Genomic DNA, 12,293 nt, shown 5'->3' on the forward strand with positions numbered 1-12,293 from the left:
CAGTTCATGTATGCCATTTCTATGTAGATATAAGCATAGCTGCTCCTCTACTATCTTTTCCAGAATCTTAGAGATAAAGGGGAGGTTTGATATCGGCCTGTAATTGGACAGCTGACAGGGGTCGAGGTCAGGTTTCTTAATTATTGGTTTGATAACTGCTAATTTAAAAGATTTTGGAACATAACCAATGCTGAGTGAAGAATTAATTATTCTCAACAGGGGTTCTACTATTGCTGGTACTATCTGTTTAAGAAAATGTGTCGGTACAGGATCTAATATACAGGTTGATGAATTTGATTAGGTTGAGTGATTAGACATTAAAAAAATATATTTCAAAATTCATTTTGGTAACTAATCAAATTTAGGCCGCTCGTGGCTTAGCGGTTAGCATTTTATTCTTGCACTTACAGGGTCTAACAAATAAACGAAACCTCCCCCCACACCTGACACACACACACTCTAGCTCTCTCAACCTGTGTCCCTAAGCTGTGCTTTACACAGGCCAAAACAAGCTCTGTTTCATATCCCACACACAGCGCTCGGCCAGTGCTCACACATCGAGCTCACTGACAGGACTCGCCTTCAGTTCGGACCAGAGTTCTTACAGCGGTGCGACCTGTTTTTGTCCGGTTTTTACACACGACACGCACGAAATGCGCAGTCCGCCGGCTCGAGCTGCAGGCCCGCGGCGCACGTTTATGGCTACTGCGCGAGAGTGCGGCTGTCTAACTGACCGTGTCGGGCCTCGGAAGAAAGAGGAAAGGCCTTTCTCACTAAACGTGTGCTTGAACGCTTGAGATCTGCAGTCAGGACTCGGATATTCGCAGAGAAATGTCCGGAGAAAACACACTCGCTATCGTGTGAAGGAAGCGCAGTCATTCAGCGGCTGCCTGGTTGAGTCTACACCGCTCTCATGTGTGCTTTAAGATCAGAGGGGAGGGAGGTTCCAGTGTTTTACTGCGCGCTCAGCGTTACACTCGTTTATTCTACTTAGATCCCTGAGAGAGAGAGAGAGATGGCAGAAGTGGCTCCCGCGCCCGCCGCCGCGCCGGCCAAAGCGCCCAAAAAGAAAGCAGCTTCGCGGCCAAAGAAAGCCGGGCCTAGCGTCGGCGAGCTGATCGTCAAAGCGGTTTCCGCATCCAAGGAGAGGAATGGCGTGTCTCTTGCTGCCGTGAAGAAAGCTCTGGCTGCCGGTGGATACGATGTGGAGAAGAACAAGTCCCGCGTCAAGCTCGCCGTCAACAATCTGGTGAAAAAAGCAGTCTTGGTTCAGACCAAAGGCACCGGCGCGTCTGGCTCTTTTAAGCTGAACAAGAAGCAGGCCGAAGCCAGGAAAACCGCACCCAAAGCGAAGAAGCCGGCCGCCAAAAAGCCCGCGGCGGCGAAGAAGCCCAAGAAGGTAGCGGCCAAGAAACCCGCCGCCGCCAAGAAGTCTCCTAAGAAGGCAAAGAAACCTGCCGTTGCCGCCAAGAAAGTCACCAAAAGCCCAAAGAAGGCGAAAAAGCCGGCGACCCCTAAAAAGGCAGCGAAGAGCCCCAAGAAGGCGAAGGCAGTCAAGCCCAAGACTGCCAAGCCTAAAGCATCCAAGGCTGCCAAGCCTAAAGCGCCCAAGGCGAAAAAGGCAGCTCCTAAAAAGAAGTAAACATGTTAAATTTATTTCTTTCATATTTCCCCCTGAACGGCTCTTTTAAGAGCCACCCACGTTGTCATTTAATGAGCAATAATCCACTTTTTTTGTTAAACTACATGAATAGAATAACCACATAATTAATACTATAAGATTCTAAGGAATCCTGTTATTTTAAGATTTTTCTGAAGTATACACTTTAGTCTAGTCATGCAGGTAAACCGGAAGTATAAAAGGCTTTTAATAATGCGTGTGAAAAAGCAAAGGACTGTAAACAAAACATTAGGAGATTCGGTTGTGTGGGACACACTCTCCTTGTAGATGTGGGCTCTGAAATACAACAATTGTTGATTTTCGTTACCAAGTTTAGCATTTATTTTTTTCTAAACCTTTGTTTTCTGAATGAAATGATCGTTGTGGATATGTTTGTGTATTGTGAATGTCATTGTAATCACTAATGTGTTTTCTCAATGAAAAAAAAAATATTTTAAAAAGCATCGAAACTATTTCTGTTATCTTGTGATGAGACAGGGGCGGGGCTGGAGAGAATTTAATGGCGTGTTAGTGATTGGCTGGTTTGTTACAACGATTGCAGCCAATGAGGATGCAGCAGTTTAGCCTATATTAGAGAGCACTAGTGAATGCACGCCTACATTTTACGGTTCTCTTTGAACACGTTAACGTAGTGAATCATGTCTGGAAGAGGCAAAACCGGCGGAAAAACCCGTGCCAAGGCCAAGACTCGCTCATCCAGAGCCGGACTGCAGTTCCCCGTTGGCCGAGTCCACAGGCTCCTCCGTAAAGGAAACTACGCTGAGCGCGTTGGTGCCGGCGCTCCGGTCTACTTGGCCGCTGTGCTGGAGTATCTGACTGCTGAGATTCTGGAGTTGGCTGGTAACGCCGCCCGCGACAACAAGAAGACCCGTATCATTCCCCGGCACCTGCAGCTTGCCGTGCGTAACGATGAGGAGCTGAACAAACTGCTCGGCGGAGTGACCATCGCTCAGGGTGGTGTGCTGCCCAACATCCAGGCTGTGCTTCTGCCTAAGAAGACCGAGAAGCCGGCCAAGACCAAGTAATTTCATCCACTGCTGCGTTTCAGTATCCAAAGGCTCTTTTAAGAGCCACCCAATTTTCCTTTAAAAGTGCTTTTTCCTCATCAGTTCAGAAACACTGAATAAATATGAATTATAAACATTTTGTAATAAGGTTACCTGAAAAATAACTTGTTCGTTCGAGATTTCTTCTATATAATGTGTACCTACTGGCATCAATAATTCTACAGTGTCAGTTGAGTCAATTAAATTGTTTGTTAAACGTTTTATCATTCAAGTCTATTTGAGTTAAGCAAGAATGAGAGATCGGAATGGTATTTTCAGAGTGGAACCAATGTTCTCCAGTCAGGGTTTAATTGTGTGCGACACTATATACTGGCTATGGGAGAGCAGACAGTAATATTTTGAGCTACAGTGTTGCAGAAATGTTTTTCTGGAGACTTTCATGGAATGAATAAATGTAAAGATTTAGAGAACATTTAGAGAATGAGAATAAAATGTGTATGAAATTTGCTACCATGTTTTAACGTTGCACTATAAATTTGATTATTTTATGTTGTATATGTACAAATCAATGTATAACCTTGTAAATAACATTAGTACATTTTGTTTTAAAACGCAAGCAGCGCGCTCGGTTTTGCATAAAGATAATGAGGGAATTTCAAATCGAGTCGGTGGGAGAAGAGCAGCCAATAAAAGAGGAGCCTCGTTACGTTACGGAGTGACGTAACGCGTTGGAACCAATGACAGGCGGCGCTTTAAAGACGCCCAATCAGCGCAGCCGAGCGTTAGGCTGTAAATAGGCCGCGCTCTCTCGTTGTCCTCATTCTGTTTTTCTTTCTTAAGAAGCATAAGCAGCTCGTAAGCGATGGCAAGAACCAAGCAGACCGCGCGTAAATCCACCGGCGGTAAGGCGCCTAGGAAGCAGCTCGCCACTAAAGCTGCCCGTAAGAGCGCGCCGGCTACCGGCGGTGTGAAGAAGCCTCACCGCTACAGGCCCGGCACTGTGGCTCTGAGGGAGATTCGCCGTTACCAGAAGTCTACCGAGCTGCTTATCCGTAAGCTGCCGTTCCAGCGTCTGGTGAGAGAAATCGCTCAGGACTTTAAGACCGACCTGCGTTTTCAGAGCTCGGCTGTCATGGCCCTGCAGGAGGCGAGCGAGGCCTATCTGGTCGGTCTGTTCGAAGACACCAACCTGTGCGCTATTCACGCCAAGAGAGTGACCATCATGCCCAAGGACATTCAGCTGGCCCGCCGTATTCGCGGAGAGCGCGCTTAAACATTATACTCCGTCTAATATACACAAAGGCTCTTTTAAGAGCCACCTCATTGTTTCAGAAAAGTCGGCAAGTTTTTAATAGGGTTCGGTTTGTACGCTTTTTCGTACACATTGACTGCAATGAAAAGCTTACACGATAATCATGTATCTATATAATGTTTGACCAAAAACATTTGATGAACATGCATTTGATATAAAGACTTGTTATAAACCCAATAAGAATGAAATAGCAAGAAAGTAGCAACAACTCATTTTATATAAAATAATTCTAACTCTCTTTCTCTTACACACACATGCTTTCATTTTATTTTAAGGTTCATTTCTCTTCCAGGTTTAAATAATGCGTTAAACTGTTCTTAACCCAGTCCAGGATTTAAAAATTTAAAAAGCTAGCTTTGACAACAGAGTTAATTGTACGTTTCTGGCAGTTGGTTTTACATAAAATTTAAGGGAATTGATCTCAGGGAAAGTGTCAACACAGGCTCCACTGTGACAAAAAAGAGGCCGCCACAACGTAAAAAAAAGGTACAATTACAAGTAACAATTTGGACAGCTTTTTTAAGCTTTTTTAGAGAAATTTGCTGGCCAAATTATAATAAAAATATGAATCTGACATGACGATGTCGACTTGTAACATGTCCCCAGTCCAGATTTTAAGGTAACTCAACTTGTAATTCAAATATGCAAGTAGTATTGGTTGTAGGTAGAGTAGCCAAAAAATGTACTTAAGTAAGAGTAGCTGTACATCAAAATAAAATTACTTTAAGTAGAAGTAAAAAGTAGCCTTTCAAAATATTACACAATTATGAGTTAAAAAGTATTTGGTGAAAAGATACTCAAGCATTGAGATACTGTTTCATATATATATATATATATATATATATATATATATATATATGTTGTCTGACTCCATGTGGTTATTGTTACTGCGTCTGATTGGTGAAACAGTCATTCGGTAGATCTACCGGCTGCATGTGTAGAATAAATGGTTAGAAAAGTGTCGAGTCGAGTGCAGCCGAATGTAGCGGAATGAGAGTAGCGTTTCTTCTCCACAAATCTACTCAAGTAAAAGCAAAAAGTATGATACAGTAAAACCACTTACAAAGGTAAGTTCACAAAGTTACTCAAGTAAATGTAACTTATTACTACCCACCTTTGGTTGTGGGCTCAATTAATTATACTTCTCTGGGGTTGACAAATTTCTATCGACTCAAAAAGGTAAGTCTCCCATTGATGTAGTTTGTTACAGCGATTGTTTTTCTAATAAAACAAGTTGGCCTAACAATACTCAGACAATTAAAACAGACATTACAAAAAAAAACCTTTATTCTTTCAAAACTAGTCAAAGTTAAAACAGCGATCTGCATAAAACAGGAGAATACACATTTTATTTTGCTTAAAGATTAATAAAATACATGAAGACCACCAGATGCTATCCACTATCTTACTGATTCTTTTACAACATCATAACCGTTTTTAAAAACTAGCAAAGATTAAAACTAACAAAGACTTTTGAAGACCAAATTTCCCAATATGTCAGTCACAAAAAAAAAGCTATGGCAACAAGAACTTCCTGTTTTTGTATCGTTGCCGCGAACCTTTCGCGTTTGTATTAGCGTTTAATTATATTGCTTTTTTGTTTATACAATAATAAAATTAATAGCAACTAGTTTTTACATCTACATACTATTTGGCTTCGTCTTTTTTCCAGTTTTTTTTTTGCCCTTTTTGGAGAACACGCGAGTTTCTTCTTCTAAGAACAACAAACGGAATTTAGCTCCAAACAACTAAACTCCGTCTGGGTGCCGCAGGTGGAGATAACCAGCCTCTGACTCTGGCATTAGAGCCCTCACAGCGGGGCGAGTGGGTGATGACTCGGCGGCATACTCGTTCAGCAAAAGCTAACGCTTAGGCTAGCCCACTGGAGGAAGCCCACCAGAGCGAAGGCGATGTCCGATGAAGTAGTATGCTCTGGTCCCATCCCAATGAGACGTGGCAACATAGCTTACAGCAGGTTATGGTCGCTGAACCGCTGGATGTCCAGGTGGTGCTCCGAAAACAATGTGGGCTTCATAGACAATTGAAAGACCTTTGAGGGCAAAACTGGCCTGTTAGGGCGGGACGGTGTCCATCCCACTCGGGAAGCTAGCTGCATAGAGTCATCACCCAGGGTTCACTGTATTAAGACTGTGTCTGTTTCCCGAGTTAAGCAAAAATGTAGAAAGACCCAGAAAGTCTGTTTTAGTAATTTAATTAATATAGATACCACAAACGTGGATCACACTGAATCTGCAGCCGGCACCTCTGATCTGAAGCTAAGACTGTTAAATATTAGATCTCTTGCATCTAAAGCAGTTATCGTTAATGAAATTATCACGGATCAGGAATTTGATATACTCTGTTTAACAGAAACCTGGATTGAACAGGACGAGTATGTAGCTCTAAATGAAGCTAGTCCTCCCGGATGCAGCTACATACACCAGCCTCGGTTAACTGGTAGAGGAGGAGGTGTTGCAGTTATTTACAATGATAATTTGACTATTATACAAAAACACGGACACAAATTTAATTCATTAGAAGTTCTCTATAGTAACATAAGTGTAGCTACAAATATTAAGTCAGCTCAGTCGATTCCACTAATTGTCATTTACAGACCTCCAGGGCCGTACTCTGAATTTCTTAGTGAATTTGCAGATTTCCTCTCAAACATAGTTGTTTCTGTAGACAAGGCGTTAATTGTTGGAGATTTTAATATTCATTTTGAGAATCCAGAAGACCCTCTGAGAACAGCATTTATGTCCATACTGGACTCAGTAGGAGTAAATCAGTGTGTAGTAGGACCCACTCATAAAGCAGGTCACACTTTAGATTTAATAATATTCTTCGGAATAAGTATAAAAAATTTATTTACAAGTCCATTGTCTGAAGCTATATCAGATCACTATCTTGTCTCAATTCAAGTGTGTCATAGTAATAAAGTACACACAGTGCCATGCTACTGTACTAAACGTATATTCACATCAACTACCACACAGAGTTTTATCAGTAATCTCCCAGAGTTCCTAACTTATAATAAGGCGATTGAATATCTAGAGTCGACGCTCCGTTATACCTTAGATAATGTAGCTTCAGTTAAAAGAAAAAAATATTAAAGATAAGAAATTCGCTCCCTGGTATAACAATCAAACACGCTCTTTAAAACAGGCCGCTCGAAAATTAGAACAAAAATGGCATTAAACTAAATTGTTAGTCTTTTAAATAGCATGGAAGGAGAGCATCCTGAACTATAGAAAAGCTCTTAGTGTAGCTAGATCAACATATCTCTCCACTCTTATAGAAAATAACAAAAATAATCAGAAATTTTTATTTAATGCTATAGCCAAAGTAACCAGAAATAAGACCACTGCAGAAATCTCCACAACAACATCATGCAATAGTGAGGACTTTATGAACTTTTTTAATAATAAAATTGTAAATATTAGGCATAAAATTGAGGCTTTGAAACCAAACAATGTAATTGATGCAGATGTTAATCTAGCCATGTCAGATCAGAACATAGAATACTTTACTCCCCTTGAAGAGAATTAACTAATTTCACTCATCTCTTCTGCAAATTCATCAACCTGTATATTAGATCCTGTACCAACACATTTTCTTAAACAGATAGTACCAGCAATAACAGAACCCCTGTTGAGAATAATTAATTCCTCACTCAGCATTGGGTATGTTCCAAAATATTTTAAATTAGCAGTTATTAAACCGATTATTAAGAAACCTGACCTCGACCCCTGTCAGCTGTCCAATTACAGGCCGATATCAAACCTCCCCTTTATCTCTAAGATTCTGGAAAAGATAGTAGCAGAGCAGCTATGCTCATATCTACATAGAAATGGCATACATGAACTGTATCAGTCAGGATTTAGGCCTCATCACAGCACAGAGACAGCACTCGTTAAAGTAGTAAATGACCTCCTATTGGCCTCTGATCAAGGTTGTGTAACCATGCTTGTATTATTCGACCTCAGTGCAGCTTTTGACACCACTGATCACGCTATTCTTCTTCACAGATTAGAAAATGTAGTAGGAATCAAGGGTACAGCCCTTTCCTAGCTCCGATCGGTATCAGTATGTAGATTTAAATGGTGATTATTCTAAATGTTCTCTAGTGGAGGTTGCTGTTCCACAGAGTTCAGTTTTAGGCCCATTGCTTTTTTCCCTTTACATGCTTCCTCTGGGCAACATAATCCGTAAGCATGGTATTAGTTTTCATTGTTATGCTGACGACACACAGTTATATATCTCAGCAAAACCTGATGAGATAAACCAGGTTACCAAAGTTGAGCAATGTGTGCAGGACATAAGAAACTTCCTTCTGCTTAATCCAGATAAGACAGAAGTTCTAGTCATAGGACCGCATACAGCTAGAAGTAAGATTCTAGATCACTCTGTAACTTTAGATGGCCTTTCTGTTCCATCAAGTGCAACAGTAAAAGACCTTGGTGTGATTATAAATTCCAGCCTTTCATTTGAAGCACATGTAGATAATATTACCAGAATAGCATTTTTTCACCTCAGAAATATTGCGAAGATAAGAAATATATTGTCGCTAAACGATGCAGAAAAACTAGTCATGCTTTTATCACCTCTAGGTTGGACTATTGTAATGCCTTACTGTCTGGTTGTCCAACTAGGTGCATAAACAAGCTTCAGCAATCCAGAATGCAAATCAAATTAAAAAACAAATTCAAATCAAATTCAAATTTTATTTGTCACATACACAGTCATACACGACTACCAGTGACATTAAAATAAAAGCTTAAACATAAGAAATTAATATGAATAAAAGGTAATACGGTAGAAAATAAAGTTACCTGGAAAATATACTGTACAAGTAAAAATAAAGATATATTGCAGAAAAATGAAATTAACTAGTAAAATATACTGTGCTAAGTAACATAAAATAAAAATATACTGTACAAATAAAAACAAAATATATATAATATATTAAGAGGAAAACAGAAATTTGTCCATATAAGTAATGTAAAAATGGCTGAGGTGTGCAAATATGCAAATCAAATTCAAATTTTATTTGTCACATACACAAACATACACAGTACGAAATGTAGTGAAATGCATTATACGACTGCCATTGACCCTAGAAGAGAATTAAAGTTTACAAATGAGAAATAAATATGAATAAAAGAAATACGATAGAAATTAAATAAAAAATTAAATTAAACTAGGAAAAATAGAACTAAAAATAAAAATAGAAATGTGCTAGGAAAAATATAACTAAAATTAAAAATAGAAATAGAAATATGATGTGCAAAAATAGAAATATACTGTACAAATTGAAATATACTGTGCTGTGTGTGCAAATATGCATAGAACAAAGTGACTTTGTGCAGAGGTTATTAAATTGTCTTTGTGCACTGGTCCAGGATGTAAACATAGAACTGTAAAATGTAGTGTAGTTGTGAAGGTAGGTGTGCAAAGTTATTAAAGTGTCTTTGTGCAATGGTCCAGGATGTAAACGTACGACATGTAGTGTATATATGAAGGAAGGTGAGCGTGTAATTGTCCATAGTGTTCATGGATGTAAGAAGATTGATAGATTTGATCAATTATGAAAAAGATGAAAAGATGAAAAGATTGTTAGTTCTTTTTGTTAGCATAAAGTGACTTATTAAAGTGTCTTATTATTGAAGTGATTTGTGCAGTGGTCCATAATGAAAGTATAAGTATATAGTGCAAAAAGTGTGCATGAATGTGTCCATAGTGTCCATGAATGCCCAGTCAGTGTTGGATGTAAAAAAAGATAATATTAGTCCTGTATTGTGTTGTGGTTGAGAGACCTTATCGCCTGCGGGAAGAAGCTCCTCCTCAATCTCTCTGTATTGGTCTTCAGGGAGCGGAATCACTTCCCAGACCACAACAGAGAGAACAGTCCATTATTGGGAGGGCTGAGGTCCTTCACCATCTTCCTGGCCTTAGTCCAGCACCGTTTGCTGTAGATCGAGTGCAGGTCAGGGAGCTCGGTGCGCATGATTCGTTCAGCTGAACGCACCACCCTCTGCAGCAGCTAGAGTCCTCACTAGAACCAGAAGATACGAGCACATCACACCTATCTTATCTTCACTTCATTGGCTCCCTGTGAAATTTTGCATTGATTTTAAAATACTACTTCTGACATATAAAGCATTAAATGGTCTCGCACCGCTGTATCTGAGCGAACTGCTGGTGTCTTACAATCCGCCACGCTTACTTCGATAAAAGGATGCAGGCTGCTTATCAGTACCGCGTATTATGAAACCTACACCTACAAACCTACCCTCATGTTTGTGTTTCCTTCTGGCTCTCCCTTTTAGTTATGATGTCATAGTTAGTCCTGCCAGAGTCTCTGCTTGCACTCTACAGTAAATATACATTTACATTATACATTAAATGACTGTGACCAGACCTAACTGTTATCTCTTCTCTCCTGCTCTTTCTCTTCCCTCTCTCCCCGTCTCTCTCCTTCCCTCTTTCTCTGTCGAGTTACACTTGTTGTTCCTGAGCTGACAGTGATCCAGACTCCCTCTGCCCTCCGGACCTGTCTGACCCATCCTGGTGCCCCGCTTCTGGTTGGAGATCTCGTCACATGGATCCCCTGTGTGTCTCTTTGGGATGCATCTCGTGTCTGGTTCTTTCTACCCAGAAGACAGTTCTGGCCTCGACTGGTGTTGGCTGTAGCTGTTTCTCTGAGGACTTGACTGTTCAATAGTTCAGGACTGGAACGTTATACAAGTCTACCTGTGTTTTCAATAACTAACTGGACTCCATATTAACATCAACTGTTATGCTGAACTGTCTGCCAACTAACACACAGTATGAATGCAGATCAATTCCTGCTTTCTGTTTTACCATGGATCAATTTAAGTCCATCAGAATACTCAAAGAGGTCATGTTGCCTTATGCCGAAAAGGGAATGCCCTTGAAATGGGTGTTTCAACAAGACAACGACCCCAGACACACCAGTAAGCGAGCAGCATCTTGGTTCCAGACCAACAAGATTAACGTTATGGAGTGTCCAGCCCGATCCCCAGACCCTAATCCAATAGAAAAGTTGTGGGCTGACAAAAAAAAAATGCTGTTTTTGAGGCAAAACCAAGAAATTCAGAGGAATTGTGGCGTGTAGCACAATTGTCACAGATGTAAAGCAGTTCTCAGACAGCAGGTTATACAACTAAATATTAGTTCAGAGATGCACAAGAAAGATTAAACTTCAAGCAATTTTGTTTAAACTTTTTTCTACAGTACACACTGCTATTATTTTGAACACAACTGTATATATACAGTATATATATATATATATAGTGTGTGTGTGTGTGTGCGCGTATAAATAACTGACAGTCATCAATAATGATAACTTACTGTTATAATAATAACGATTACTTACTATTATAGGTTTCCACTGTGTACATTTAAGTTTTTGTTTTCAATGCATCCTATCAGTCACTTGTGCCCGAGAACACAAAAGTTATTTTGTGCCATATATATACTCAGCAAAAAAAGAAAAGGCCCCTTTTCAGGACTGTGTATTTCAACAAGAATGTTGTAAAAATCCAAATAACTTTACAGATCTTCATTGTAAAGGGTTTAAACAATGTTTTCCATGCATGTTCAATTAACCATAATCAATTAATTAACCTGCACCTGTGGAATGGTCGTTAAGACCTTAACAGCTTACAGAAAGTAGGCATTTAAGGTCACAGTTCTAAAAACGCAGGACACTAAAGAGACTTGTCTACCGACTGTGAAAAACACCCAAAGAAAGATGCCCAGGGTCCCTGCTCATCTGCGTGAACGTGCATTAGGCATGCTGCAGGGAGGCATGAGGACCGCTGATGTGGCTAGGGCGATAAATCGCCACGTCCGTACCGTGAGACACCTAAGACGGCGCTACGGAGAGACAGGAAGGACGGCTGATTATCCTCGCGGTGGAAGACCACGTGTAACAACACCCGCACAGGATGGGTACATCCGAATATCACACCCGCGTGACAGGTACAGGATGGCCACAACAACTGCCCGAGTCACACCAGGAACACACAATCCCTCCATCAGTGCTCAGACTGTCCGCAATAGGCAGTCCATGAGGAGGAGATGCACTGCAGTACTTCAAACAGCTGGTGGCCACACCAGATACTGACTGGTACTTTTGATTTTGAGCCTCCCTTCATTCAGGGACACATTGGGAAACATTTTTAGTTTATGTCTTATGGTGTTGACTCTTTTAGTGTTCATACAAATATTTACACATTAAGTTTACTGAAAGTGAAAACAGTTGAAA

At 40.4% G+C, this 12,293-nt stretch overlaps 3 protein-coding genes across 3 annotated transcripts; all 3 read left to right on the forward strand.

Moving 5' to 3' along the window:
• The first annotated feature begins 806 nt into the window (after positions 1–806).
• On the forward strand, positions 807–1,703 carry LOC128506580 (histone H1-like). Its single transcript, XM_053477102.1, has one exon. It carries the CDS (start codon positions 1,016–1,018, stop codon positions 1,640–1,642), a length of 627 nt encoding a protein of 208 aa, XP_053333077.1. The 5' UTR covers positions 807–1,015; the 3' UTR covers positions 1,643–1,703.
• Positions 1,704–2,285: 582 nt separating this feature from the next.
• On the forward strand, positions 2,286–2,764 carry LOC128506812 (histone H2A-like). The gene has a single exon (XM_053477406.1). It carries the CDS (start codon positions 2,320–2,322, stop codon positions 2,704–2,706), a length of 387 nt encoding a protein of 128 aa, XP_053333381.1. The 5' UTR covers positions 2,286–2,319; the 3' UTR covers positions 2,707–2,764.
• Positions 2,765–3,535: 771 nt separating this feature from the next.
• On the forward strand, positions 3,536–4,008 carry LOC128506329 (histone H3). The gene has a single exon (XM_053476753.1). It carries the CDS (start codon positions 3,551–3,553, stop codon positions 3,959–3,961), a length of 411 nt encoding a protein of 136 aa, XP_053332728.1. The 5' UTR covers positions 3,536–3,550; the 3' UTR covers positions 3,962–4,008.
• Positions 4,009–12,293: the final 8,285 nt, after the last annotated feature.

This window comes from Clarias gariepinus, chromosome 18, assembly GCF_024256425.1.
Source record: "Clarias gariepinus isolate MV-2021 ecotype Netherlands chromosome 18, CGAR_prim_01v2, whole genome shotgun sequence".
NCBI lineage: Eukaryota > Metazoa > Chordata > Actinopteri > Siluriformes > Clariidae > Clarias > Clarias gariepinus.

Excerpts from the sequence above, each read along its gene's own strand:
- LOC128506329 (XM_053476753.1), top strand. The coding sequence starts at position 3,551 with ATGGCAAGAACCAAGCAGACCGCGCGTAAATCCACCGGCGGTAAGGCG.
- LOC128506580 (XM_053477102.1), top strand. The coding sequence starts at position 1,016 with ATGGCAGAAGTGGCTCCCGCGCCCGCCGCCGCGCCGGCCAAAGCGCCC.
- LOC128506812 (XM_053477406.1), top strand. The coding sequence starts at position 2,320 with ATGTCTGGAAGAGGCAAAACCGGCGGAAAAACCCGTGCCAAGGCCAAG.